Genomic DNA, 24,564 nt, shown 5'->3' on the forward strand with positions numbered 1-24,564 from the left:
AGCAGGGCCATAGGACAGCTCAGCACAGCCCCAGGGGAGCTGCAGTGGTTCGAATCCAGAGCAGAATGGCTCTGGATGGACAGATGCTACGGCCTGGTAGGTTGGCCAGTTCCTTCCCAGGGCAACGGACCCTCACACCCCCCTCACAATCTGACACTTGATCCCCTTCAGTCTCAGCGGAGAGGCCAAGAACAAGCAGGCTATGGAGCCCACTCTCCCGTCTGGAGGGGCCCACTGGCACAGGGCCGCCTCCGTTCGACAGCGGCTGGTGCGTTTCGTGCAGTCCGGTGGAGAGCAGGCAGCGCTGCTAGGGGAAATCTCCCAGTTAGGCCAGGTTTTCCAGAAGGGCTCAGCACCCACAGCCGGGGCGAGATTTCCCGAAGAGCCCTGCTCCTGTTGCAGCCATCAGCTAAGAGCCCTGATTTGCCAGTGAGTTCAGCACGAGCCATTGCAGATGTCTGGCCCTAAGCATCAGGGGGAGCTTTTGCGGGGTGCTGAGCATTGGAAAGATCTAACATCAGAGGCGGGAGCCACACGCTCCACTTCCTGCCTGAGCGCTTTCAGAAATCTGTCTCAAAGAGCAGAAAAGGAAACAAACAAGAGGCGAGGGCATCCCTTTCTCTATTCCCAGTGCCAGGTCAGTCTGACACACACACACTGTCAGCACACAGACCAGGTGCCATTGCAACACAGATAATAAACCCAAGTGCCAAGGATTAACTCCAACAGGTCTGTGGCTCCCCTTCTAGCCCCACGATCTGCGATTTCGAACCCCCAACACACGCCCATGTGGCCGCTGGCTTTCAGAGCCCGGGTGGAGTTTGCTGTTCCCGGCACCGGGAACAGTGCAGGTTACACAGCAGGTTCGGCCGTCAGGCTGAAACCAACGCGGATCATTTCCTAGTGGCTGCCGGATCACCCTCACTTCTGCTCTGCTTTGAAGAGTTACCAGGTAGCGCTGCGGCTCCTCAAGTGGATTAGAGGTTAGAGCAGGGAGCTCGGATGTCTGTGTTCTCGCTTTCACGTGCCCGCCGGTGTCTTGAGTTCCGCGCGTAGGAAGCACTCCATAATGCCTCCCTCGAGAGCAGGCTTGGCTTGAGACCCAATTAGCGTCTGTCAGGTGCTGCAAAGCTCTTACATGAGAGCGGCCATGTCAGAGCAAAGCAGGATCGCTATCTCCATAGTTACCAGCGCTGCTGGTGTCAGCCCCGGGCAGCTGCCAGGGCCGCCCCAGCAGGCGATGCAGACCCGGGACGCTGGGGCCGGATTCCCCTCGCCTTGCACCGGGGTAGTGCCTTTACACCTGCGTGAGCCGAAGGTCGCCGCCAGCGGGAGGTTTGGGACGGGTTGACCCCCGATCTGCACAGGAGGGCAGAGCCCCAGGCCCCGCTGCCTCTGGTCTTCAAACAAACAATGCTGAGCTTCAGATCCGCCAGTGGCGCTTATCCTGGCTATTCTCTGCCAGACGCTTCCCGAAGCACCGCAGTGATTTGCTCCTCTCTGTAATTAGCCACAGAGCAATTAGCATCTATTTCAAGTTCAAGCGACTCGTCCTCACCCTCAAGACCTTCTAGCTCTCTGCCCCTGTACTTCTGCTCTTCTTTTATTGGGTCACCCCCACCCCGCCGAACACACCCCCCCTCCGATCCACCAGCCCCCTCGGCCCAATTCCCCCCCATCCTTGCCCAGGCCACTCCTCTCTCCAGCTCCAATTCATCAGTGCCCTGCCCAATTCAAAGGGCAAGCGATACGCTCATGAAAGCAAGGGAGCGTTTCTTACCGGCTTTGCACTGGTTTGAGCGCGCAAAGGCGCCGGTCAAGTGCGTCCCTGGACCGACCCCTACGAAGACTCTCGGGCGCCAGGATGCCGGCCAGGAATCACACGGCCATTGGTGGCAGAGTTAAGAGGAAACAGGCTGGAGATGGTCACAAAGCAAGCCGCCCTCGGTATGTTATCCAGACGTGAGCAGCTGTCCCATGGGAGGTGGGGGGGGGCTCAGTCGTACGCTCTCCCTTAAGGCGCGGTGCCGGGCAGTTTTAACAGGTGGACTGTGTCTTCCTTTGTACCCCACAGGGCGTAACACACCGTGGGCGCTCCCTGCCAGTGGGGGGGTGGGCGGGGGGGGGGGCGGGAAATCGACAGGATCAGAGAGGGAACAAGGGAAGCTACTGAGACTAGGTGGGGGGGTGGCAGCCGGGCTAGCTCAGGGAGGGGCACCCTGGCAGCTGCTCCGTGGCTGGTGCCCTATACGCCGATGGCCCTCGCCCAGGTGACTGTGCCCTGTCCAATGCCCCGCTCTGCCTTGGCAGCTGGCACACCTACTTCTGCCCCTCCTCTGGGCCGGGGGTCTCCACCAGGACTAGCGGTGTCTGGGAGGCGGGACAGGGCTGGGCTGGAGTGTGCTAATCTGTTCCCCCGGCAGCCGGCCCAGTCTTGTAGGCCACGGTGCCCGCTCGAGCCCTTCCTTCAGGTGCTCTCTGCTCTGGTACCGCCCCTTCCACACACCCGCCCATCACAGCCAGGCCCTGTTCTCACTTCCATGAGATCCTGGGGGCAGAAACGTAGGGGAGGGTGGATCTGCATTTCCATTGCAGAGGCGCTCGCCACCCGCCCATCACACACCCACCCCACCCCACCCCGTGGGAGCTGTAATGTTCCGCAGGGGGTACCCAGGGTCGGGAGGTACCTCACCACCCTTGGAGCAAAGACGTCTTGTCCGTGCCTGCTGTAGATCAGCTCCCAGAAACCGCCAGCCTCTGGCAGCACAAGCCTGGCCCTCCAGCCCCTTCGCAGACCTCGCTCCCCGACAGACACACACCAAACCCCGAATCCCCTGGGAATTGCCTGTTATGTCCAGCCCCTTACCCATGGGACGCTCCCAGAATTAGCAGGCCTGCGGGTCCCAAACAAACAGCGCCCACCAACGTGTGAGATTCAGCGCAGGACCAGCACTTTGCTTCCCACCACAGCACGGAGAGAAACTTCTCCTTGATTTCACGATCAATCGATTGCCAAGGAGCAGAGGTTCAAGAGACAGTCAGCAAGACGATTGGAAACAAACGGTCACACGTCAGACACATCACAACACGCTTCCGAGACCCTAAACGGAACAGGTTAACCTGCTGTCTAAGGGAGCTCCTCCCACCCGAAGTCCTCACCAGTGTCTTCAACCAAGCCAGGTTGAGACCCTCTCTGGTGAAGCAAACGTGCTGTCCAGTCACTTCCGAGGGGCAGCTTGACAGGGCAGCTTGTCCCCCAAAGTCACTACGGCAAAGCTTTGATGTGCACGTCAAAACAGGGTCCCGTCCCCTGTCCCCGCCGCTGCTCACTCCTTCCTCTTCCTCTTCTCTTTGAAGTTTTCACAATCCTTCCTTACCAATCAGGTGAGACCCACAACACTTTGTGAGCAGGCAGCTACGCACGCCTCGTCTGACAGAAAACCTGGTTCTCACCTTGGCAGGTGACCAGTCCCTAGCCACAGGCTTTAAGAACGTTACGTTCCGTGTAGGTAACGCCTCACAAAACAGCCGTACCCACAGTCTGCGAGGACACCAGGGACCCGTGACACACCGGCTTGCAGTAGAGCCCTCACTTTAACACTCCTGGGGGAGCTAGAAGGGACATACCAGACCCAAAGACCCCTGGAGCCCCTCTCTGCCCCTCGGCACTACCAGGTTCCCGGATCGCAGGCATGTCTTTGCAAGTCACATTAACCCCCGAATGCAACGTGGACGAGGCCAGCACCTCAGCAGGGATCAATGCACACAGCTCTGTGAGTTACACCACATTGACACCAGGTACGGATCTAGCCCCTGCATGCTCAGACAGTGGCATGCACTGGTGAGCCGTCTGCAGAGGGGTTAAAGGGCCCTAGGAGGTTGCAGCTGCAGCCTAAACCCTATGGCAGCCCTCATGCTCCAGCACCAAGATCCGCTGTCCCTTTCCCCCGGCTCCTCTGCCCAGCCCTGCAGGAGAGATTCCCCAGGAATCCAAACCTGGGGAAGACAGAGGCTCTCTCGGTGACTTATTGCTCAATAAAAAGTGAAGTCCTGTGTCTGCTCTGGGCTGTCAGGGGAAGGGGCTGGGGGGCCGCTGCTGGCAGCTCCCTCCACCCCTCGTGTCATGGTGTCACAGCCCCACTAATGAGTTCAACGCGTCTCCTGCAATCCTAGCAGCTGCTGCTCCCTCCGGCCTGCTTTGCTCTAGCCCGGGGCTGGCTGTGGCGGCGGGGAGCTCTCACAACAGCTGCAGCAGCGAGGGAGAAATGCAGGATGAAAGGCCCGAGGGCAAGCCAGATAAACAAGAGGCAGGAGCAGCAGGGCTGGGATCAACGTGTGGGGACACAGCCCTGCCCCAGGGGGCACGTTACGGCTCTTTGGGGGGTCAAACTTTGGGACTGTCTCTCATTATATCCCCCAGGGAGCACAGGTGAGAAGGTGCTGGCTGGTCTCACCTCCGGGCAAAGGACTGGTGGGTGGGGCCCACACCCTGGAGCTCAGTATATACCTTGCAGTGCAATGGGCAGAGAGCCAGGTGCAATGGGCTCCCTGTGGCCAAGCCCATGCAGCAACAGAGCCCTGCACACCACACCAGCCGCCGCTCCCCAAGGGTTTGCATGGCACATCCACGGCACATCCTTCAGCTCCGACTCCGCGGGCAGTTCGGGTCATCGTCACCAGCCCAGACAGTACCAGACATCCCCCACCCCACCCCCACTCCATTCCCTGAATCACTCCACACCCCTCTGCCATTCCTTGGGCTGGGCCAGCAGCTAGATGCGAGAGGGCCCCATTGTGCCCAGCTCTGCACATGCCCATCGGGAACCTCGGCCCCTGCCCTGAAAAGCGTCACTCCGACCAGGCGAGGTCGACCCTGGGATGTGACTCAAGCCGAGGGACGCTTTGCCGGCGCGGGCGAGGGCCACGCTCTGTCTTGCTGGGGTTCTTGCCCGGGACAGCCTTTGTGGGTGGGTTTGTTTGAAGTTATTCATTTGTGTTTCTATTAAATATAATACAGATGATCAAGCCAGATGGGACCACCGATCATCTCCTCTGAACTCCTGTCAGGCCTGGGCCCTCTGTTCATTCCTGTTTGAACCAGAGCTTCTTGTAGAAACAGCCAATCTCGAGGGAAAGATGCCATGCTGGAGCACCCGCCCCACCCAGAGCTGAGCTAGTCCAGTGGTTCAATCAGCACCTTATTTCCAGTCTGAATTGATCTAGATTCAACTTCCAGCCATGGGCTCCTGTCTGCTAGATTGAAGAACTCTCTATTATCAAATACAGGCCTGCCGGGGGGTTGGGGGGAAGGCAGCTGGAATGCGGCCAAAGGGCAGACACTGGGAGGGATCTGGAGCCAGCCCCCAAATCAGCACAGGGGAGAAAATGTCATGAGAGCACGAACTGCAGAATGCAATCTGCTGGCATCCCTCCTGCAGAAGGACCCTGCTGAGCGTGCAGCTTGCATTTGCTCCTACCATCTTGAGTTCCACCCTAGGGTTCCCCTCCCAGTCCATGTGGCTGGGCGGTGGCCCCCTGATTCTCAGCATGCTGAGCAGGAGGCTGCTATCTGTCTGTCTGTCTGTCTGGGAGGGAGGGAGGGAGGGGGGCGGAGGGGCTTTGCATGTTGTTTCCCTGACCTGCGACACTAGCAATCTCGGAGATAAATCATTTCAGCGACTTTAAACAATTAGGCTTGGCCAACCGACCGGCTGGGGGAGGCCATTTGGGGCTGGAAGGGGAGCGCACAGGGGTGGGGAGAGTGGAATTTGGTTGAAACTGGAGCCAGTGGGAATGCTTTTGCTGACAGCTCCTTGGAGAGAGATTACCAACATTCCAGCGCGTCCCAGCTGCCTCCCACGGCGCGCCCCAGCCACGTTCAGCCACAACAAAAGCCAGGCAGCGTGCCCAGAACGGGGGATAGAGAGCAACGCCCCCTTCTTCCCTCCACCTCTCCGAGGGAGCCACGCTGGAGGGGTTTCCCTTTCCACAGGGCATGCTAAATATCAATTCGTGCTGCCCGGGGAGACAGCAGAGGGGCCCCCTCCAAGAGCAGCCAAGTGCCAATCACAGCCCACTGCTGCCCTCCACGCAATCCACTGGCGACTGCAGGCCCTAGTATGCACCGTGCCCGCTTGGCAGAGCAGAAACTGCAAGCCCCAGCATGCCGCACACTCCATCTCCACCAGAGCCGCCTGGCCTCGAGAGCACTGCATGCTGGGATCAGTAGTCCCCCCTCCGTGCACTCATGCCACGACCCGGAGTCACCTGGGGCAGCACCAATGTATGGAATTTGAAGGTGGCTGCAACCTGGTCTGCATTATGCCACTTCGGCGCAGCCCTCCAGTTTCTGGCAAGGAGCCACCTTCTTCCACTCCTTGGTGGGGCAATACCTGGGCCCCTCCGGCTTGGAACACTTCCATCTCTGCCCCAGAGCCCTCCGCTTTCACGTCAATCTTGCATCACACTGGAGCAAAGCACCCCAAAACCCAACTGCTCCCCAGCAGGCAGGCAGGCGACCCCAGGCAGCAGCTCTGCCACGGATCAAGCTCACTCTGCGCGGGATGCACTGTTTCTGAGTAGACGAGGGAACGATCCCTACACCACTACAGCTGCATCTCCAGCGGTATCCCCACACGGCTGCTGGGCCGCTCGGGGATGTCCTCTCGTGCTCGGCCAGCAGCATCGGCTTGGGAAGCTAACGCAGCGCCTTTTGGTTTCACAGCCAGGGGGACGCGGCCCGAGGCCTCGCACGCTATGAGCGGAGCCTGCGGGAAAGAGGACGACGTCTCCTCCCCCAACGGAGCCAACTGCAGGCAAAGCCGGGAGCATGTGCTCCCAGCAGTACTGCTGGCCCACGGACTGACCCCAGGAAGGGCAGGGCTGTCCAAGGCCCATTTCACAGGGAATACACTGACCTCTGGAGAATCAAGTGACTACCAAGAGGGACGGCTGGTCGACTGTCCTTTCTGTTCTGTGTTTATACAGCTCCCAGCACCTGGGCTCCTGGGCCATGAGCGGGGCTCCTAGATGCTATGGCAATACAAATAAATGATAGTCGCCCGGGACGTGTGATTTAGGGCTAGGAACGCCCGATTATAATCCCAGCTCTGACCCCCGGGGATCCCCTCCAGAGACATAACGCACCCCCCCCACCCCGTCCGCACACAGCTGGCAGGGACAACAGGTTGCTTCCTGGACGCTTGTAAAGGGTTCATCCCTCCTGAGACAAAAGGGCCATTAACCCTGCGTGTGCTGCAGCGAGGCACAAGTGCCAACGGGGCTGGTTTTCACGCTGTCTCGTTGGAGAGGCACCGCACCAACCCAGGCATGTCGCGCCCGGGGAGGGGTTAACTCCCCAGCCTCGGCGCGGTGGCAGGAGAGCAGGCTAATTCCGAGATAATTGGCACTCTTAGCAATAGACCCCGTGCTGCCGCGCAGTCGACAGGCCTCGCAAAGCACCGGCCCGGGAACAAAATGACTGCGCGCCTGTGACCTTAATAAACAGAGAGTCGATGGCAGGGGACTTCGGCGCAGCTTCTTAGGGGCGGGATTCAAGAGGGACCTTTGCAGCAATTAGACAGTTGGGCCCAGGAAGATACGGCCCCAAAGGGAGGCTCAGGGAAAAGGTCACTGACCCACTGCCCGTGCAGTGTTAACCCTCATGGCTTTGCTCAGCTGCAGCGTCCCACTGGCTCCTCTGCCCCTGCTCCCAGCTCAGCATGCCTGCAACTGCACCTGCACCCCACCGGGCTGGGATGGGCCCCGAGCCCCTTATCCACGCCCTTCCCTGTCCCTCTAGCTCTCCGGCTAGCCCTTCCCTCTGTCCAGGTAGGTAGACGGCTCTCATCCCCAACCTAGCAGAGTCCCCCACTCTCCTGGACTGATTTTATCTACACCCCCCTTGGTTGGGGGTGGGGGATACCTCCCAAATGGGGATCTGAGGCACAGGGGAGATCAAGTCACTTGCTCAAGCTCTCACAGGGAGGCTGAGCCAAGAATTGACCCCAGGTCATAAGTTCCATCCTTCCTAGCCCCGCACGGCAGGAAGCACTGGTCATGCAGCATTTCTCCAGCTCACAGAGCCTGAAGCAGCTGTGCTGACCAGATGTGCCCGGCCCAATCTGGCAACCGGCTCGAGGGCTTTCCCAGAGTAATCTGAGGCGAGTGTCAGGCCAGACAGAGCGTGCTCCTCAGCAGAGGACATGGGCAGAGCCAGGCCAGGACAGAAAGCCTTCAGCGCCCTCCCGGGGGTGCCCGTGCTGGGCTGGTAGCCAAAATTCTTCCCCCGATATGCAGCAGCCCCGGCATTAGCCACGTTTGCAGGGGCGCTGGCGTCGAAGAGGGGCTAGCACCGAGATCTGCAGATGTGCTGGGGAACGGGTTCAAGGGGGCAGTGCCTGAAGGGCTGGCAGAACTGCCCAGCCTTGCGACGAGCTGCACCCCAGCCCCCAGCCGCATCACGCTGTACAAGCTGGGGGGGGCACCACACCTGCGGCCATGACAAGGCCAGTCCGACACAGACACTGGCTGCTCCAGAGAAGCCGGGAATGGAACAGCCGTGCACGGCAGAGCTGCCACAAGAGGGGGTGCCGCTGCGGGGCAGGACGGAGAGCCCTGCCTTGGGAGAGCCCAGCATCACGGCCGGGGCTGTCAGCTTCCCAGTGCCGCGCGCACCAGGCGCATGACAAGACCGCATGCCTGCGGGAGAACGTTCGCGCCAAGACTCCCGCCGGCTGGGGTTGTGGGGGAACGTGGGGAGGGGATGGGAGGGGGATTAGACTTGGGCCGGTGGTCGAAGACAAGCACAAACCGGCCACTGACATGCCAGCTTCGCGGTGCAGCAGGAGCACAGTAATTCACCGGCCACACTCCGGCTGCCAGCCCACCGCGCTATTGTCCTTCGCTACCCCGAGCCGCAGCTCCCCTTCCGGCCGCTAGCTGCGGGCAAAGATGCAAACTCGGGGCCAGGCCCCCCAGTCGGTGCCCATTGGCCTATCTGCTATCAGACAGCTACACCCACTGGTCTGCTGCCTCCCAGGCGAGGTCTCAGGTCACGGTCTAGTTCTAGCTGCACACGAATGCACCACTCATCGCTGTGGTAACTGCCCTGCAGCTTCTCCAGCAGCTCAGGAGTGGGCAGGATCTGAGTCTGCATGAAGCCTGCAGCTCCCGGAGTGACCCCCTCCCAGCACCGGTGTTTTCAATACAATCTGCTTACTGTGGCTTTTTAGTTTATTGGGGGGGGCAGGGGGGGAAGGAAGCAAAGAGCCTGAAAAAGAGGGAGAAGCAGCCAAAGCAAGCAGCGAAGTCAGCCAAGCCCTTCACTGCGACACAGCGAGAGTGTGAGTGGGCCGCCCTGTCAATGTTTTGAATTTCAAAAGCAGGAGAGAGAAGCCAAGAGCCGCCGAGCTGCCGAACAAGCCAAGAAGGACAAAGGGCACGCCTCTAACAAGGAGATGGGCAGCCACCCAGCACTCGCTCACCCCACAGCTCCTTACTGGAGGATACCACGCAGAGCGGACAGACATCTGCCACAGCAAATCGCCTGCTTCAGGGCACAAGCCAGCCTCTGAGCACCAGGGGTCAGGAGGAAAACGCTGGGGGCAGGTTTTCCCATCACCCTCTGCTGCAGGGTTTCACACGAGGCAGCTCGTGCTCCCGGCTGGCAGAGATCAGGCCTCATTGACCCAGCATGGCAGTGATTTCCACATAGCCATTTCCCACCCCCAGGATCCCCTTTGAGCTAATTCTATTCCTTTATCATTTCCAGGGGCAAGCCCAGCCGTCGATTCAAACCTACGTGGCCATTCGTGGAAGAGCAGAGGGCTGCTCCCGGGGACAGGGCAGAGCACTAACACATGGTGCGGGCACCGTGGCAGGCTGGTGCTCGCCGGAGTCCGTACTGACGCGCAAGTGGTCAGAGAAGCACAGCGGCTTGAAATAGGGTGACCAGGCGGCAAGCGTGAAAAATGGGGCCGGGGGGTGGGAGGATCATAGGTGACTATATAAGGAAAAGCCCCGAATATTGGGACAGTCCTTATAAAATCGGGACATCTGGTCACCCTCGCTTGAACACCCTGTTGGGGCAGTTCTAATTATAGTAGCACTTAGTGCAGGAAGTGCCTCTCTAGCCTTCATCGGAAGCTGGGGGTGCGCCTGACAGGAGCGACAAGTCGAGTTGGGTGGATTGTGCATGGCAAACCTCCAGGTCCAAAGCTGCCCTTTAAAAACAAACCTCACGTGTGTCCAGTGTTCCACAGCGGGGAAGCTCAGGCATCGGGCCAGGGTGTGTGATTTTATTTCCCCTTCTGCTCCGTCCCCACCTCCCTCCTTGTCCGTCCTCACGCTGGCTGGTTGGGTCTTGTCTCAGAGGAGATTGCTAGGCCCTGCTTCTCACTGGGGGCCTTTCAGTGCCGCCGTAATACCCATCAGGGTAGCCTGATGGCCAGTTCATCGGGCCCGTTAGGGATGCAACGCACGGGGCAGGAATGGCACCGGGGCAAAAGCTCACCGAATTCAAGGGCTGCTCTCCAGGCAGCCGGCGTTCCAGCTTACACAGCTCCCGGAGCGCTCCGAACCTAGGGCAGGACACTCAAAAGCAGCATCGCTGGGAGCGGCGCTCCGAGCAGCAAGCCGCGCGGCACGGCAGGACTGGCCACGATGGGCAGCTAAAACCCAGCCTGGGAGGTTCTACCAGGTGGCTGGGAATGGCCCCTGGAAAGACAGCAGCCACCGTGCCAGGCACCCAGCAAACCCGTTCCAAGTGGGCAGGGGTCCGCGTCAACCCAGGTCACGGCCCCAGTTCGAGCCAACTGGGTGTCTCAGCGGAGACCGCTAGCCGGAGGCAGTGATGAGCTGCCCTGGAAGGTGCAATATCCCTTCTCCGGCACAGTGTAAAGGGCCAGGGTGCTGGACTAATCCAGGCCTTGCTGCAGAACCTCATTTACATTCGTTTAGATTTTCATTAGCCTTTCCTTTCCCATTGCCTGCCCCTCTCCCCCCGCCAGCTGGGAGTGCCACAGAGGGCAAAGGAGGAGAGAGGAAGGGCAGAGTCAGAAATCCAGGGTGCCGGCAAAGCTACTGTGCAGACATCACAAGAAGAGAAACCCCCGGAAAATTGTCAACAGCTGCATGAAGCCGGTCGGCATTTCTGCAAGGTATCGCAAGGTTAGAAGCAGGCAGGAAGACAATATAAGGACTATTGGGCCTCCCCTCCGCCAGATGTGCGTTAATAAGGCAGCTGCCCTCTACGCTAATAAGGTCAGTTACTGGCTCCAGCAAGACGAGAAAACAAGCAGGGTCTTGGCTGCAATACAGCTCCGACTTGGCACCCGCCGTACTCCAGCTTCCTGAATCCTTGCAGCTTCAAGAGCAGCTGAATGGGATGAAAAAACAAACCCAAAAAAAAAAAATATATATATATATATATATATATCCTGCCTCTTCTCTGGCGTTTTTCAACCTCTTCCCTCCCCTTTAAAATTAGATACTTCCCTTTAACTCAGCCAGAACCCGGTGTGAATCGCAGTCCCAGGGTTCAAGCCCTTCAAAGCCTCACTGAGGTTGACGGGGGAGAGGTGAGGACAGAGGGGGCCCTGGGCTGAGGTCCCAGGTGCACATGGGTGTTAAACATCGCAAAGGAAAAAGCAGATCTGGATCACCAGGGCGAAGACACCTTAAATCAATACTAGCAATGCCTTTATGCAGCATCCCTGCAGAGGCTCTGCAGACGGGGAAACCGAGGCACAGGGAGAGGCTGCATGATCTACCCTACCCACAGATCTGAACTTGGGATCTCCCAATATCAAGCCATGTGTTCCCCCAGCCGGCCCTCTGCACCCCAAGGGGCTTATCCCAACAACTCTGTGGCGCTACGCAGAAGCGCTGCTCATGTGCGTTAGGCTTGCTTTACTGCCTAGTAAAAGCTCCCCGGGAAGGATTAGGGACTGCGGTGGCAGGATAGTTTCTGCTGTTATTGCCGCATACTTTCCCAGCCGTTACACCTCGGAGAGCAGGCCACCAGACCTCCTCCTTCTCCTCCCCCAGTAATGGCGCCTGCAACTCCCTTTGTTTTAATATTATAAAGCAAGCCAGATGCTGGCTTTAATCTCTCCAGCTGGTGAGGATTTGCAAACACATTAGAAGGCAGAGCCGTTCTGAGTCAGCCCCTCCGCTGCTACCACTCGGCCCCACAGCTCAGGTTCGCGCTCGCTAGCCCGGCCTTCCCCATCTGCTGCCTCTGAAAGGAGATCCCAGCCTGTAATTGGCTTCTTATGTCCAGATTAGGAGCCAACATGGTGTCTCTTGTTGCACATGTGTAGGCCGCCGTCCCTGGCCATCTGCGGTCAGGGGACCGGGAGCAGCCTGGGGAGGTGCCCTGCAGCAGATGATGGGTCAAGCGGCCAAATGAACACGGTGCCTGCCGCAGAAGGCCTGAGGCAGAGCCGCACTTGCCCGAGGGGCTGCTCCCTGTAGGCACAGGGAAGTCAGGAGGGAGTCTGGCCTTGTGGTTAGAGCCCAGGGGCAGCCCAGCCAAAGGGGTGCTGTCCTGGCCGAACTGGCCATCTCCCCGATGCGTGACCCTCGGCAAGTCATTTGACCTCCCCGGGCCTCACTCCAGACAGCTGGAGAGCTGGGGAGAAAGCAGAGCCGGCACCTGACTGCGACGCCAGATGCTGCGTCTGAGCCCAGGCAGGTGGGGGAAGCGGATTACAGAAGAAAACCACCCCCCCCGCCTGCCAGCTTCCTCGGCCCCAGCGCAGGGACTGGACCACAGCAGGGCAAGCGGGAGCCGAGGCCCCTTCCAGTCAGATGCCGGCGGCCTCTGAAGCCGCGACCAGGCACCAGGCCCCCCGACATCCACCCCTGCTCCTCTCAGACCTGCCCTAGGCACCCTGCCTCCCAAACATCGCCCATCCCCCCCAAACTCCTCCCTCTTCCCTTGAGCACCCCCCTCCGCCAGTATCTGCCCCCCCAACATGCCATCCTCACACCCACCCCTCACTCCCAGGGCACCCCCACCTTTTCCTCAGACACCCCATCCCCCACACATCACACCCTCCCCACCCCTGCCCAGAACTACACCCCACCAGCCCGGTCCTTTACCTTGGGCCACCTCCCTCAAGGGTTTCGCAATCAAACCTCCCCGCCTCTCACTTCCTCGCTCCGACAGGACAAATCAGGGACCCGGCGAGGCCGGATCTGCCTCACCGTTTAGGACAGGCCTTTCACAGCGGCATTATCTCCTGGGTCCCGCCAAGGCACCAGCCCCGCAAGCTGTCTGGACCCAAGAAGTTAGCGCAAAGGAGCCCCTGGTCTGCAGAAGCCAGGCTGGGGGGGCAGCGCCCATAGAACTGCCAGGAGGAGCCAGACGATGCTGGAAAAATGATAGTGACTTCAGGAGAGTGACGGCCCCGTAGCCGGCTGAGTGCAAGAGGCAGGGGCAGTCACGAACAGCCAGCACTGCGGGGCGCACGGCTCGCTAGCTAGGATAGTTCAGCCCTCACGCGCAAGGTGGCTTTGGACGGACCCACGACAACGCACGTGGGCCCTGTGCACCAAGAGTCGGGCGCTCAGTTCAGAGACAGGCTCAAGGCTGCCCTGCTTCGGGGAGATCCGAACTGCCTCCCAGACCGGGCGGGTGGGAACACAGCCTCTTGGGCACTCTGGACCCGAAGGAGCAGCAGCTCACACGCATGCCAGTTTAGAAGGCACAGGCCTGGACTCAGGCAAGCGACAGCAAAGGGACTTGCCACGGTCACACTGCAGGGTGGGGGCTCTTATGTACTCTGTCTGTACAGCACCTAGCACAATGGGCCCAGCCGGATGGAGGCTTGCAGGCACTCTGTTAGAGTTAAACAGCAAGACCACGGAGCGCTACGGCCCAATCCCCTTCTTTGAGGTGCTTAGCGCACGACCTCCGTTCATGTAGTCCGAGTGCCTCAGTCGTCAACGCATCATCCCGGGCAGGAGAGCAACATCATTATCTCCATTTTAGAGAAGAGGAGCTGAGGCCCAGAGAAGCTAAGTGACTTTCCCAAGGTCACACTGGCAGCCTGTGGCAAAGCAGGGATTTGAAGGCAAGTCTCCCAAATGCCAGGTGAAGGTTTAACCCTTCAGCCGTCCTTCCTCCTTACTGCTGGGCCCCATTCCCCTCCCCGAGCTGCATGCGGCACCCCAGGATCAAGTCGACAGAGCCGCCTAATTCATCAAGGAACGCTCACGAGTAAGGGCCGGCCAAGGCAGAATTAAGACTCTGTCAAATCCATTCTCCCCGGAGGGCGCCACTCAGTCAGAGCAGTCTGGCCGAGATCTGCTCACACAGGAAAAACCGGTGGCAGGCAGCGGGAGTACTTGAGAGGGGTTTCTCTGCCTGCAGCTGTGCTGAAGCGGATCAGAAGGCTATGTGGATGTGTCCAGGCGCACACACACCAAAAAACCAAACCCCCCAGGCCAACCCTCACCTTATGGGAACCCTGCTGGATTAGGACTCGTGCTCCCTGCTGGGCACCTGATTTGTCCCCCGGCCCGGTGCATAGCTCAGTCCAGCGTAATCCCACACTGCTCCCCCCACCTGCTGCTACTCAAATTAAACTCTCTCTTGCCCCGGCACAGTTTGTTCTGAGGAGGGACAGCAGGGCGCCGGCTGAGACATTCCCGTGCCCCAGGCCTAGCTGGCTGCAGTGGGGTGTTTAACAGCCCCAGGAGGCAGCTCGGTCAGGAGCTGGGAGAACCAGACTGGGAAAGGGAGCCAGTTTCCACCTCCCTAAGCCTCTCGCACGGAGAGCGCTTGAGAGGCTGCCCGGACCGAGAGGAATAAATGCACAGCCCTTTGGATCAGACAGCCGCACTTGGGGGTGTTTGCTTGTGGTGGAGAGAGACCGGGAACTTGAGGCCTCCAGAGAGAATCCTGTGCCTGCAGCTGATTCCCTTTCAGATCCAGGCTCAGCAGTGGAAGGGGCGGGCTGTAACGGGGAAGCGGGTGGCCGCTCAGCTTGGATAATGAGGACAAAGCGCAGCACAGATACGGAGGGCTCATTAAGGGAGCTGAGCTAGTTGGATTCATGCATGGTTATACAAGTAAAGGTTAGCCAGGCAGTCATCTTGGCGTCAGGATGATGAATCGTGCATCTTTTATAGCAGTAACGCTGGAGCACAAGTCCAGCTAGTCCTGGATCCCGTCTCAGTCTGCAGCAGATGCTGGATGCTTCAGAGGACGCTTTTAAAATCCCAGTACACAGTTATGCAATCAGTGCTTCATTTGTAATGAAAGCGGTGCCAGGGTTCAAGCAATTCTTTTACTTTAAAAACTGATGCAGAAAGACCAGAGGTGCCGGGGCTGTGAACTGCCAAGCCTAGAGGTGCCGGGGCTCAGCCCTGGCACAAATTAAGCACCGTATGCAATGCTATGCAAGTGGGAATGCAACAGCAGGGGTAGGATGGGGTCTTCTTCCTGACATCAGCCATTTACCAGTTTACGCCCTGAAGCATGAGGATTGAATGGCCTTGTCATTTTAATTTTAGCTGGTGTCACTGCCAGGACTGTGCTAATTCAGTCTTTTTTTTTTTTTTTTTTTGGACACTTATGCTGGAGTGGCGAAGACGGCTGCTATCAACTTAGCCAAAAGAAGAAGAAAAAAATAAGTCACCCGACTGGCTGACAATATTGTACCCACTATGTTACTAGTAACCCCTGCAGTGGCTTCAACTGAACGACTTTAGGGAAACGGTGCCACTGTGCTCTCATGTTTGCAATGTATTTACCTTGTGCATGGGTCGTTGCACCTTATTCCCTACGCAGTCCGTTCTCCCACGGCAAGAGGGGAGAGAGAAAAAAACACCACATTTTAAAAACCGAAATATTGCTTTAAAGCCCCAAAGATTGGGAGGGAGGATGAGAGCGGGCAGGAATAGGGGTAGGAGCCTGAGACACTGTTAACAGACTTTGAGACAGACTCTGCTTCCAGTGGATGACATTCCTTTAAGCGTGTGGACAAGATAAGGTGTGTGTGTGTGAGGGGAGGCGGGGATACTCCCCTGGCCACAGTCACATTAGTGTCACACGCTACAATGATAAAATCCGTCACAACAAGAGGAAGATGATGCCACAGGTGCCTAGAACTACGTCTGATCCATGGCCTGCCACGTAAAACCACCCCCTACACCTAAGCATTGACATGAAAGGCTGAAACCCGCAGCCATCCCCTCAACCAGACTCTCTAGCCCAGGGGTAGCCAATTGGTGGACCGCGAGCCACATCTGGACCACCAGAGGCTTTTGAACAGACCCCAAAATCTTTTTATTATTATTTTCTCTGGGGTCTGGACCATAACAAGAAATAATTGACTACCCGTGCACTAGTGCCACAGAAACGTCTTCCCAGTGGCCCCCAGATTCACATTTCCACCAGCAGGGGCACAAGCGTGCACAAACCCAGCAACTTTTACCGTGATCCCAGCTAAGCAGGGTTGGACTTGGATGAATACTTGGAGGGGAGACAGCGTCAGTGGGAAAACTCCCATGGACTTCAGTGCCCTTTGGATTAGGGCCATAGTAGGCAGCAATCTCCCTTTCAAGTCATTACTGAATGAATATTGCAGCACGGCACTAGGGGGCACTGTGCTGCTGGATGTACCAGCTAGCAGATGAGACACAAATGCAGAGTCCCCCTGGCGATGATAACTAGAGATCGCACGGACACTTTACAGAGGAGCAGGGGGTGCTAACCCTGTTACCTAAGGTGAATTCTAACCAAGTGTTGCCTCCCTAAAGTTCCCTTCGCAGTTTAAGTTGCCTGTTGTTCTACTATTGTTCCTGTGTGCTGCTTAAATAGCTGCCACGTTCTACCCCAGAGATGGCTGCATTTCAGTGAGGGGTGATCATCTTCCTATCTGTGCATGCTTATTGGCTTGTATGAGATCCATTGATAAAAGGCGCTATAAAAATGCAAACTGGGCTTCAGTGGGAAATCCAACCGAAGCAGCACCAAAAAATGTTTGTATTATGTAATTTTTTTTTAAAAGGGCAAGAGATCCCTTAAAAACACACACACACACACACACACACACACACACACCCCACCTATTGGGAGCAGAGGAGGTTAGAGGGAGCCATGTTTTGAGGGACAAAGTGACCCATGATTTGCCTAAAAATAAACACTGAAAAAAGTCAGAAGAAAAAAAAAAGACAGACCCTATCTACCTACAACAACCCTGAGCAGATCCAAGCCACAAAGAGTCAGGGCTAGTCAGCATCCCAGGGACTTGTTTTTTCACTTCTAACAGAAAGGCACCAGCACCCAGGGCTGTAGGCGTTAGCCAGCCTTTTCCCACTGACAGATTTCACCTTCTCCAGCCCCCTTCACACTCCCACCATGCTCGGCTTAGTTCATCGCTCTGCAGGTCAGCTCCCCACTGGGAGATCCATGGCTCCTCGCCCCAGCCATGCACACGGGGCCTGGAACTGGCAGGGCTGTTGCGGTAAGTTCACAGATCAGGGTCACAAGGAGGTCACTTTCCTTTCTTAGGGGACTCCTGGGACCCAGGAAGGTTTTAACAGGGACTTATAACACACAGCTCGTTCCCTCCATTGGCTGGTGGGGGGGAGTGGGAGCAAGGAGCTGCAGCATTTCTTGGGAGAGGATTAAGTGGCAGGAAGATTTAGGGGGAGGAATTAACACTTTCCTGCCAGGTAATTTACTGAGATTGATCAGATTCTGGTGCAAAAGCTACGGTCCACTTTACAAAGTGGCCTGGGAACGGTGCTGACACAGGCGGGGTGGCAAGGTGTTTCGGTGCCTAGCCCTTTGCTCTCCAGGCTGGCAGCGCCGGGGGAAGGGGTGTAGAAATGGGATAAAAGACACCTGAACTCCCATGGCCAATGCCCGGAGCAGTGGCATTTATCTCCAGAGGGATCAGCATGCAGTCCTTGGCCAGACGCAGGCATAATATGACATGGGGAACAAGGGCCCTTAAGGGAAGATGTCCCCAGAACCCAGCACCCGCGCCCCAAAATACACATCGTCACCAGGGCTGGGCTGCAGGTTCTGATGGGCTGGTTGGAGCAGGCGAGGGAGACAGACACCTTCTATCATCCCCAGAAAATAAGGCGCCACCCGTTAGCCAGAACCTAGAACCGAGGGCAGGGCGGCAGGGTCACCACCAACAGGAGTGGAAGGAAAGCCAGTGACACGGGCCCGCTGGCTCGGGCAGAGAAGACAGCTTCTTGTCTGCCCCTGGGGCAGGAGGAGGGACCAGGCCTGGGTAACACTGCAGCAGCTTTTTTCAGGCTGAGCAAGAGATATCCCAGCGGCCCAATTCTCATTACAAGGGATTGGGCGTCCCAACCCCTTAGGCCGCTTGGAAGAGTCACAGCCCCCTTGCACCCTCCCCCCCAGCTGCGGGGGGCTCCGTTCAGAGGAGACCTTTTTCCATCATCCCCTCACTCGCCCGCCTCCTGGCAGATGGAGCATCTCCCCCGCGCCTACGTCTGGCGTTTGACATCCCAAGGCAAAACAAGTGATGCCTTTGGCTCACCCAGAGATCCCCACACCCCCACCTCCGGCTTCCCCCTTCCCCTCCCGGCAGCGCCGAGAAAGCCGATGTCTCCACCTCTCCCTCGCGCCAAAGGGATGAGAATGTGGAAGCAATTCCACTTGGCAAGCCCGCCCCAGTGAGTCAAAAACAGTTGTTTGGCTTGTCAGCCACCCAGGCCCTGCAGGGGCTCAGAGCAGCTTTGTTTTCTTTCCGCTGGGTTAACCCGTTCAGGGCTCCCCGGTCCTTATCTACTCAGGAGCCAGGGCGTGTACACGGTCAGCGCTGCCCCCTCAAGCCCCAGTCTTGCAGACCTGCCATACCTCATTCTCTCCCCCGCCCTGAAAAGAGCTGCCCCAGGCTGCTAGGAGGCAGCTAGTGAAGCTACACCAGCTCCCCTTTCACGATCTCCCACAGCTGGAGCGAACCAGCTCACTGGCCAAGGGTCCACACAGCACCCTCATGCAGGCACGGCTGCCCCAGACCCCAGGGTCCCCGGGGGCACCATCGTAACCAGCCTGCTTGGAGCAGGAGCAGGCGGCTGGTTTACAAGTGAGAGGTGGGGCTCAAGGTGAGTGGAGGGGGAAAGCTGCCTGGCCTGTGGCTTCCTGGGACAGCCGATCAGTTCAGCCAAACTGACCTACAATCTCCCCCTGTCCGCTACCTGGGGGACTCCTGGGCCCGCCCTTTCTGGATGGCACAGCTGAGGTAGGACGCCTGCGCCCTGTCTACACAACAGCTCCTCTCATTGCTCACCACAGAATCAAAGAGGAGGGGGTTGGCAGGGACCTGAGGAGGTCACCTAGTCCAACCCCCTGCTCAAAGTCAGTGGGGGAAGCTGCACCCAGGGGCCCAGTTTTGCCAGTGTTGACTCAGCCCCACTGTTTGCATCACGGCCCCCCAGTTCCGGGAGCAGGGGGAAGAGGGAGCCAGCCTGGGCTTCCCAGGCAGCCTGAGGAGAGCTGTGCTTCCGAGGCTGGATAGGAGGGACTCTCCTCCCTCTACCCAGCCAGCCACTGCCACAGTGAGCTCAGCACCCTCCATGAGACAAGGCCCCGGCTGTGTGTGCTTAGACACTCCTCAGCCGCGAGCCAGGGGAGAGCCCATCGACGTTGACGCTGGCGCTACAGGGAAACGTGGCCAGCAAAGACGCCCAACCTCCAAAGAGCGCCAGAAGTGATATTCTGGTGAAAAAGAGACAAGTTGCCTACCCCTACCTGGAAGCTCTGGCTGAAAGAAGGCAATTTCCCCTCCAAAAGATCCCAGCATCCTGTCCCTATGGGGACAGATCGACCCCAAAAGACCCCATAGGGTTGCTGTCTGGGGTGGCAGATCCCCCATCTCCTGGATGTGGGCTCTGGGGTCTTTTGGGGTCGATCTGTCCCCATGCATGGAGCCACGTCAGCGCTGCCTGTGCTATCTGCAGCTCCGAATACAGCTAATGCCATTAGGCTTCGCAAGGAGCTCTGGCCACAGCTTGGAATTCACATCTCTCGCTCCTTTTTCCTTCTCGTGCCGCCAGATGATGCTAAGAGGGTAGCTCTGGCCAGAGCCCCATTCGGTCCTCTTCAGCCAGCAGGGGGCTGGCAAAGACCCCCCGCCTCCTCAGACCCTGCAAGACTGTGCGTGCACGCCTGCCTGCCTTCATGGGAACGACTCGTCTAGCACCTCACTGGATCAGGCCCCAAAAGGTAATGCCGACAACCCCTGCCCTGCTCGCTGCCATCCCTCTAATCTCCAGGTGCAATTAAGATCAGAGCTCTGCTTCCATTCAGCTCCTGGGTGACATCTCCCCCAAGCCAGAGAAGCAGCGTCAAGATTAGCCTCTGCTAATGGAGCAGGCCGCCTTGGAGCCAGTCTGGGTCTGATCTTAGTTCCCCCTTCTCTGCACAGGGGTGGGATCAGGCCCTAAGCAAGGCAGCCCCCTACTTCCACAGTGCCAGGCCTTTCTCACTCAGGCCCCGTATTCAGAGGCAGGATGTTAAACAGCAGAGATCAGTTAGACCAGGGAAGGCGATTTCTCCTTACACTTCTCTGCTGCATGGGATGATACCCTGGAGTTTCCATCACTCCCCCCCCCCGCGAGAGGATCAGGGCCACCTAGTATCAGCCCCAAATCCCCGCTGCCACAGAGCACACAGAAGGGTAAGAAGGAGGACTCCTGGCTTTTATCCCAGGCTCTTCCACTGACTGAGATCTTGGCCAAGTCTTTGTGTCTCAGTTTTCCCATCTGGGAACCAGTAACAAACCCACTTTTCCCACAGGGCTAAGGTGAGGCCTCGTGCATCGAGACCTGCAGATAGCGGTGTCTAGAGAAAAACCAAACCCTACTATGCCCTGTTTCCAGGAGAAAACATGACTTGCTCTCCAGTTCAGTTTGGTTTTCCAGAGGAACCCCAATGTATTAGTTGTGGTCATCCTAGACTCGTATGCAAAAACTTCCAACTGCGAGAAGCTGGGACTGGACGACGGGATGGATTACACAGAATTGCCCTGTTCTGTTCATTCTCTCTGAAGCATCTGCCACTGACCGCTGTAATACAGGATACTGAGCTAGATGGACCGGCCCAGAGGGCCCTTCTTATGGTCCTATAAAGCCACACATTACAGCCACTGCTGAACAGCCCATTTTACCCTCCATCATGGCATGATACAGAGGAGAGCCAGAAAAAGGGTGGCTCCTGGGGGCAGGGGAAAAGCTAGAGGGTTAGAGAAGGAAAGAGTTAAGCCGGCCAAAGCAAGAGTGGGAAGAAAAGCACAGGGCGCGAGAAAGACAAAGCAAGCTGCTAAAGCCAAGAGATGAAGGAAGAGGACGATAAGAAGGGGAGACAGGGAGTGTGTGTGTGTGCACGCAGTTCAGGATGGGAGGGAAAGAGGTGGTTGATGACCAAAGTCATTGAAAATTTTTTGGCACGCCTGCCCTCCAGTATCCTGGCTGCCGGCCCAGCTCGGAGCTGAACTTAAACAAACTCCTGTTGCAGCCATCTGCTTGATTTTAAAATAAATCAAACAATCTGTTGAGCCGTGGGTGATCAAGTTTCCATCTGTGCGGACGCCTGCTCGCCTGCTTGGAGCCTCTGCTTGCCTCTACCAGCCAAACACTCCCGGCAGCATGTGGCCTCACCAATTCCTCCAGGAAAAGAAGAAACCGGACCTCTCCCCCCACCCCACCCCCCAAGCCAGCCGCCTAACTCAAACCAAGTGCTATTTTTACAGCTGCCCACCAAAGAGATAGCTGGTTTAAATGGGGGAAGGGGAAGAAATGAGGGAGGGCGATCCGTAGAGATCTTGCTCGAGGGCTGCAGGAGCAGGGGAATTCCTCATCAGCAAGCACTAGCTCCTTTCCCACCCCCCTCTATCCATCCCACGTGATTAGGGTCCGGTAGAATAAAAACACAGCAAGCCGCTGTGCAGGCCTGGCCCTCTGGTGACTGCAGGAGAAAAGCCACTGCCCGGCTGGAAATAGCAGGGGTGAATCCCGCTCCATGCGGCTGTCTGAGGGAAGTAGCAGGGTGAGCGTGTTCCAGCCAGGTGCTGGGGAAGCCCAGGGCATGCACCAGGGAACAAGCCACAGAGGCCGGTTTTGCACTCGGACGGCACGGAGGAGCTCCCAGCACTGTGAACACTAAGCCTCGAGATGCCCCATGTGAGGCGTCTCATCAGCCCCATTTCACAGGTGGGCAAGTTCTCACCATGCCGGTTTCCCCAGGGCCACTAGGGGAAATGCTAGCAGAGTTCCCAGTCCCCTGCTCCTGTCCTGGGAGAGGCCGAAGAACACCCAGGAGAGAGGAGTGTTGTGTATGTGTTATACCCCTCCTCCTCCCATCTTGTCTAGTAAAGGTTCACCTACAATGCGTTTAAAAACCCATGGAAGTGAGTCTCAGAGCCCGGGCTCGCATGACGGCTCTAAAAACAGCAGTTTAGATGTCGCGGCTTGGGCTCTGAAGCCTGGGGCCGGGTGGGCACCCACACCGCTATTTTTAGTGCTTCAGCAGGAGCCCACCTCTGTAGACCGGGACGCTGACACTTTCTGCCATGGGTTTTAAAAACCCCAGTGTAGACATATCCTGAGACAGCAAGCTCTTTGGGGCCGTGACAGTCTCTGGCTAGGTGAATGTACAGCACCTAGCACAATGGAACCGTGATCCTGGCTGGGGTCTCCGGTGCTGCTACAATTCAAACAATGCTTCCACATGGGACCCCAGTGCCAGCTGAAGACAAAGTTTGCTCCGACGGGGGTAAAACCACCTAGAAAACTAGTTAATCCCAGCCCAACCACAATTGCCCTGGCCCAGACACTTAGAGGGGACCCAGTGGGGTGGAAAGTGTTCCATGGAAGCTGCCACAAACTCCCTTATTACCAGCCAGCCCTTCACCCCCCTCCCCTTATTCTCAGTTGACCCCTTGGGGGAACCCCACCCCCCAGTCTGCATGCAGTGCTAAGACACTGGCTTCCCCTCCCAGCGCTACGGAGCAGAGGGGAAGAGCAATGGGCTGGGAGCCAAGGTAGCCAGAAGGGGAGAGGAGGAGGGGAAAGAGGGCAGCGTAGCCCAGGGGGAAATGAGCAAGGGGCGCAGGAGATGGCGGGTAAGCTCACTGGAACCCATCAGTAGCAGCAGCACTTCAGCGCTTTGCCAGGCCGGACCCCAAGTACACAGGACGGTGTGAAAGGCAAAGCCACGCCGGTTGCTTTGGGGTTGGGACGATCGGTTTGGAAGCCAAGGCTGCGGGGAGAGGGGAAGGCGCTCGCATGCTCAGCCCTGCCGCCGAGGGGAGGGGATCCGGGGCTGTGACGCCTGCACGGGTCTGGTCTGCGGCTCGCCATGGGGGAGGCCAGGGGAACTCGCTGTGCTTGCGAGAGCTGCCAGGGCTGCAGGTCTCCCAGCGAGAGAAGCGACAGCTGGAATTCCACCACTCCCCCCCAGGAACGCCCAGTGACTCGGGGAGGCTGCTGACGCCTGGCGGCTGGGTGAGCCACAAAAACGTTTTCCCAGGCCTGGGAAATGACAGAGGCCAAGCCAAAGGCTCTACTGGATCAGCCGCTCCCTGACGCGCTCCCAGGCAGACGGCGAAGCAGGGAGGCGTCCTAGAAGGACGGGCGCATGGAGAACCGTGTCTCAGGGCAGCAGTGTTGTCACTTGTCCCAGACACGCACCAATCCGCAGGGGCGGGGGACTCCAAGGAGATCCCCCAGCAACGTCATTTGTCCCTTTGAAGCCCAGGATTTGCCTGTGGGTAAAGCACCTGCTACTGCAGCGTGCACAGGTAGAGATTCCCGCCCCGCCCCGCGCTAGGACTCCTGGGAGCCATGCAGCAGCACCTCTGCTTCCTGGAGCCCCAGGCATCTAGACCCTCCTCCTGTGACAGAGGGGTGCAGGCTCCTGTCTATGGGGGGGAGGCTGTGAACCATCTGTCTCCCTTTAATGCCTGGGGAGAAATAGCAGCAGACTGGCTCTCCTCGTAGCATTTCAATCGGCGCAGCGTGGAAGGGCCCCGGCGCCCTGAGCCTTCCCGCACCCACACCCCAGCAGAACACAGACCCGGACGGACGCACAGCCCGCCTTCGGCACAGGACAGGCGGGGTGGGGACGCAGCACACACGCTGCATGTTGTTCCTGAGGCTGCCCTAGGGCTGGCTGCAGGGGGGAGTATGCCCCACCCAGGAGAGACCCTCCGTGGGGCCAGCTAGCTGGAGGAGGGAGCGGGAGAGGCAGGCGGAGACGTGGGGTAGAAAAGCAGCAGGGTTTGGGGGAGCTCTGCCCCGGCTAAGGAAAAGAGCGGTGGAGAAGGACAGGCTGGCCGTTTAGCAGGCAGAGAGAAGCAGTGTCTTTGGCGCGCACAGACTGGGGGCGGGAGATGTGGGGTTGGGGAGACGCCCCTGGCCGGGAAGATCTCCTCGGCAATACTGTGCTTCCGCCTTTCCCTGGCCTGCCCGGGGGAGCAGACACAGGCCCGGGTCGTGCCGCCAGCCGGTCCCAGGCACTGCACGCCCTCCGGTCGGTGCTGCCAGGAGCCGAGCGGGAGAATAAAC

General features: G+C 58.2%; 1 protein-coding gene and 1 long non-coding RNA gene across 2 annotated transcripts in view; both read right to left on the reverse strand.

The window, feature by feature from the left end:
- Positions 1–288: 288 nt before the first annotated feature.
- The window catches only part of LOC137147685 (uncharacterized), a 50,041-nt gene continuing 25,765 nt past the window's right edge, over positions 289–24,564 (reverse strand). The window contains exon 3 of the mRNA XM_067539983.1: positions 289–1,500. Coding sequence (XP_067396084.1) covers positions 1,135–1,500 — 366 coding nt within the window. The 3' untranslated portion in view covers positions 289–1,134. The remainder of the gene's footprint in view (positions 1,501–24,564) is intronic.
- Positions 11,261–24,564, reverse strand: part of LOC137147817 (uncharacterized) — a 30,815-nt gene continuing 17,511 nt past the window's right edge. Inside the window, exon 2 of the long non-coding RNA XR_010918359.1 lies at positions 11,261–11,377. This is a non-coding gene — a long non-coding RNA (uncharacterized lncRNA). The remainder of the gene's footprint in view (positions 11,378–24,564) is intronic.

Source organism: Emydura macquarii, unplaced genomic scaffold (genome assembly GCF_026122565.2).
Source record: "Emydura macquarii macquarii isolate MOO-44397 ecotype Brisbane River unplaced genomic scaffold, CSIRO-AGI_Emac_v2 contig_561, whole genome shotgun sequence".
In the NCBI taxonomy this organism is placed as follows: domain Eukaryota; kingdom Metazoa; phylum Chordata; order Testudines; family Chelidae; genus Emydura; species Emydura macquarii.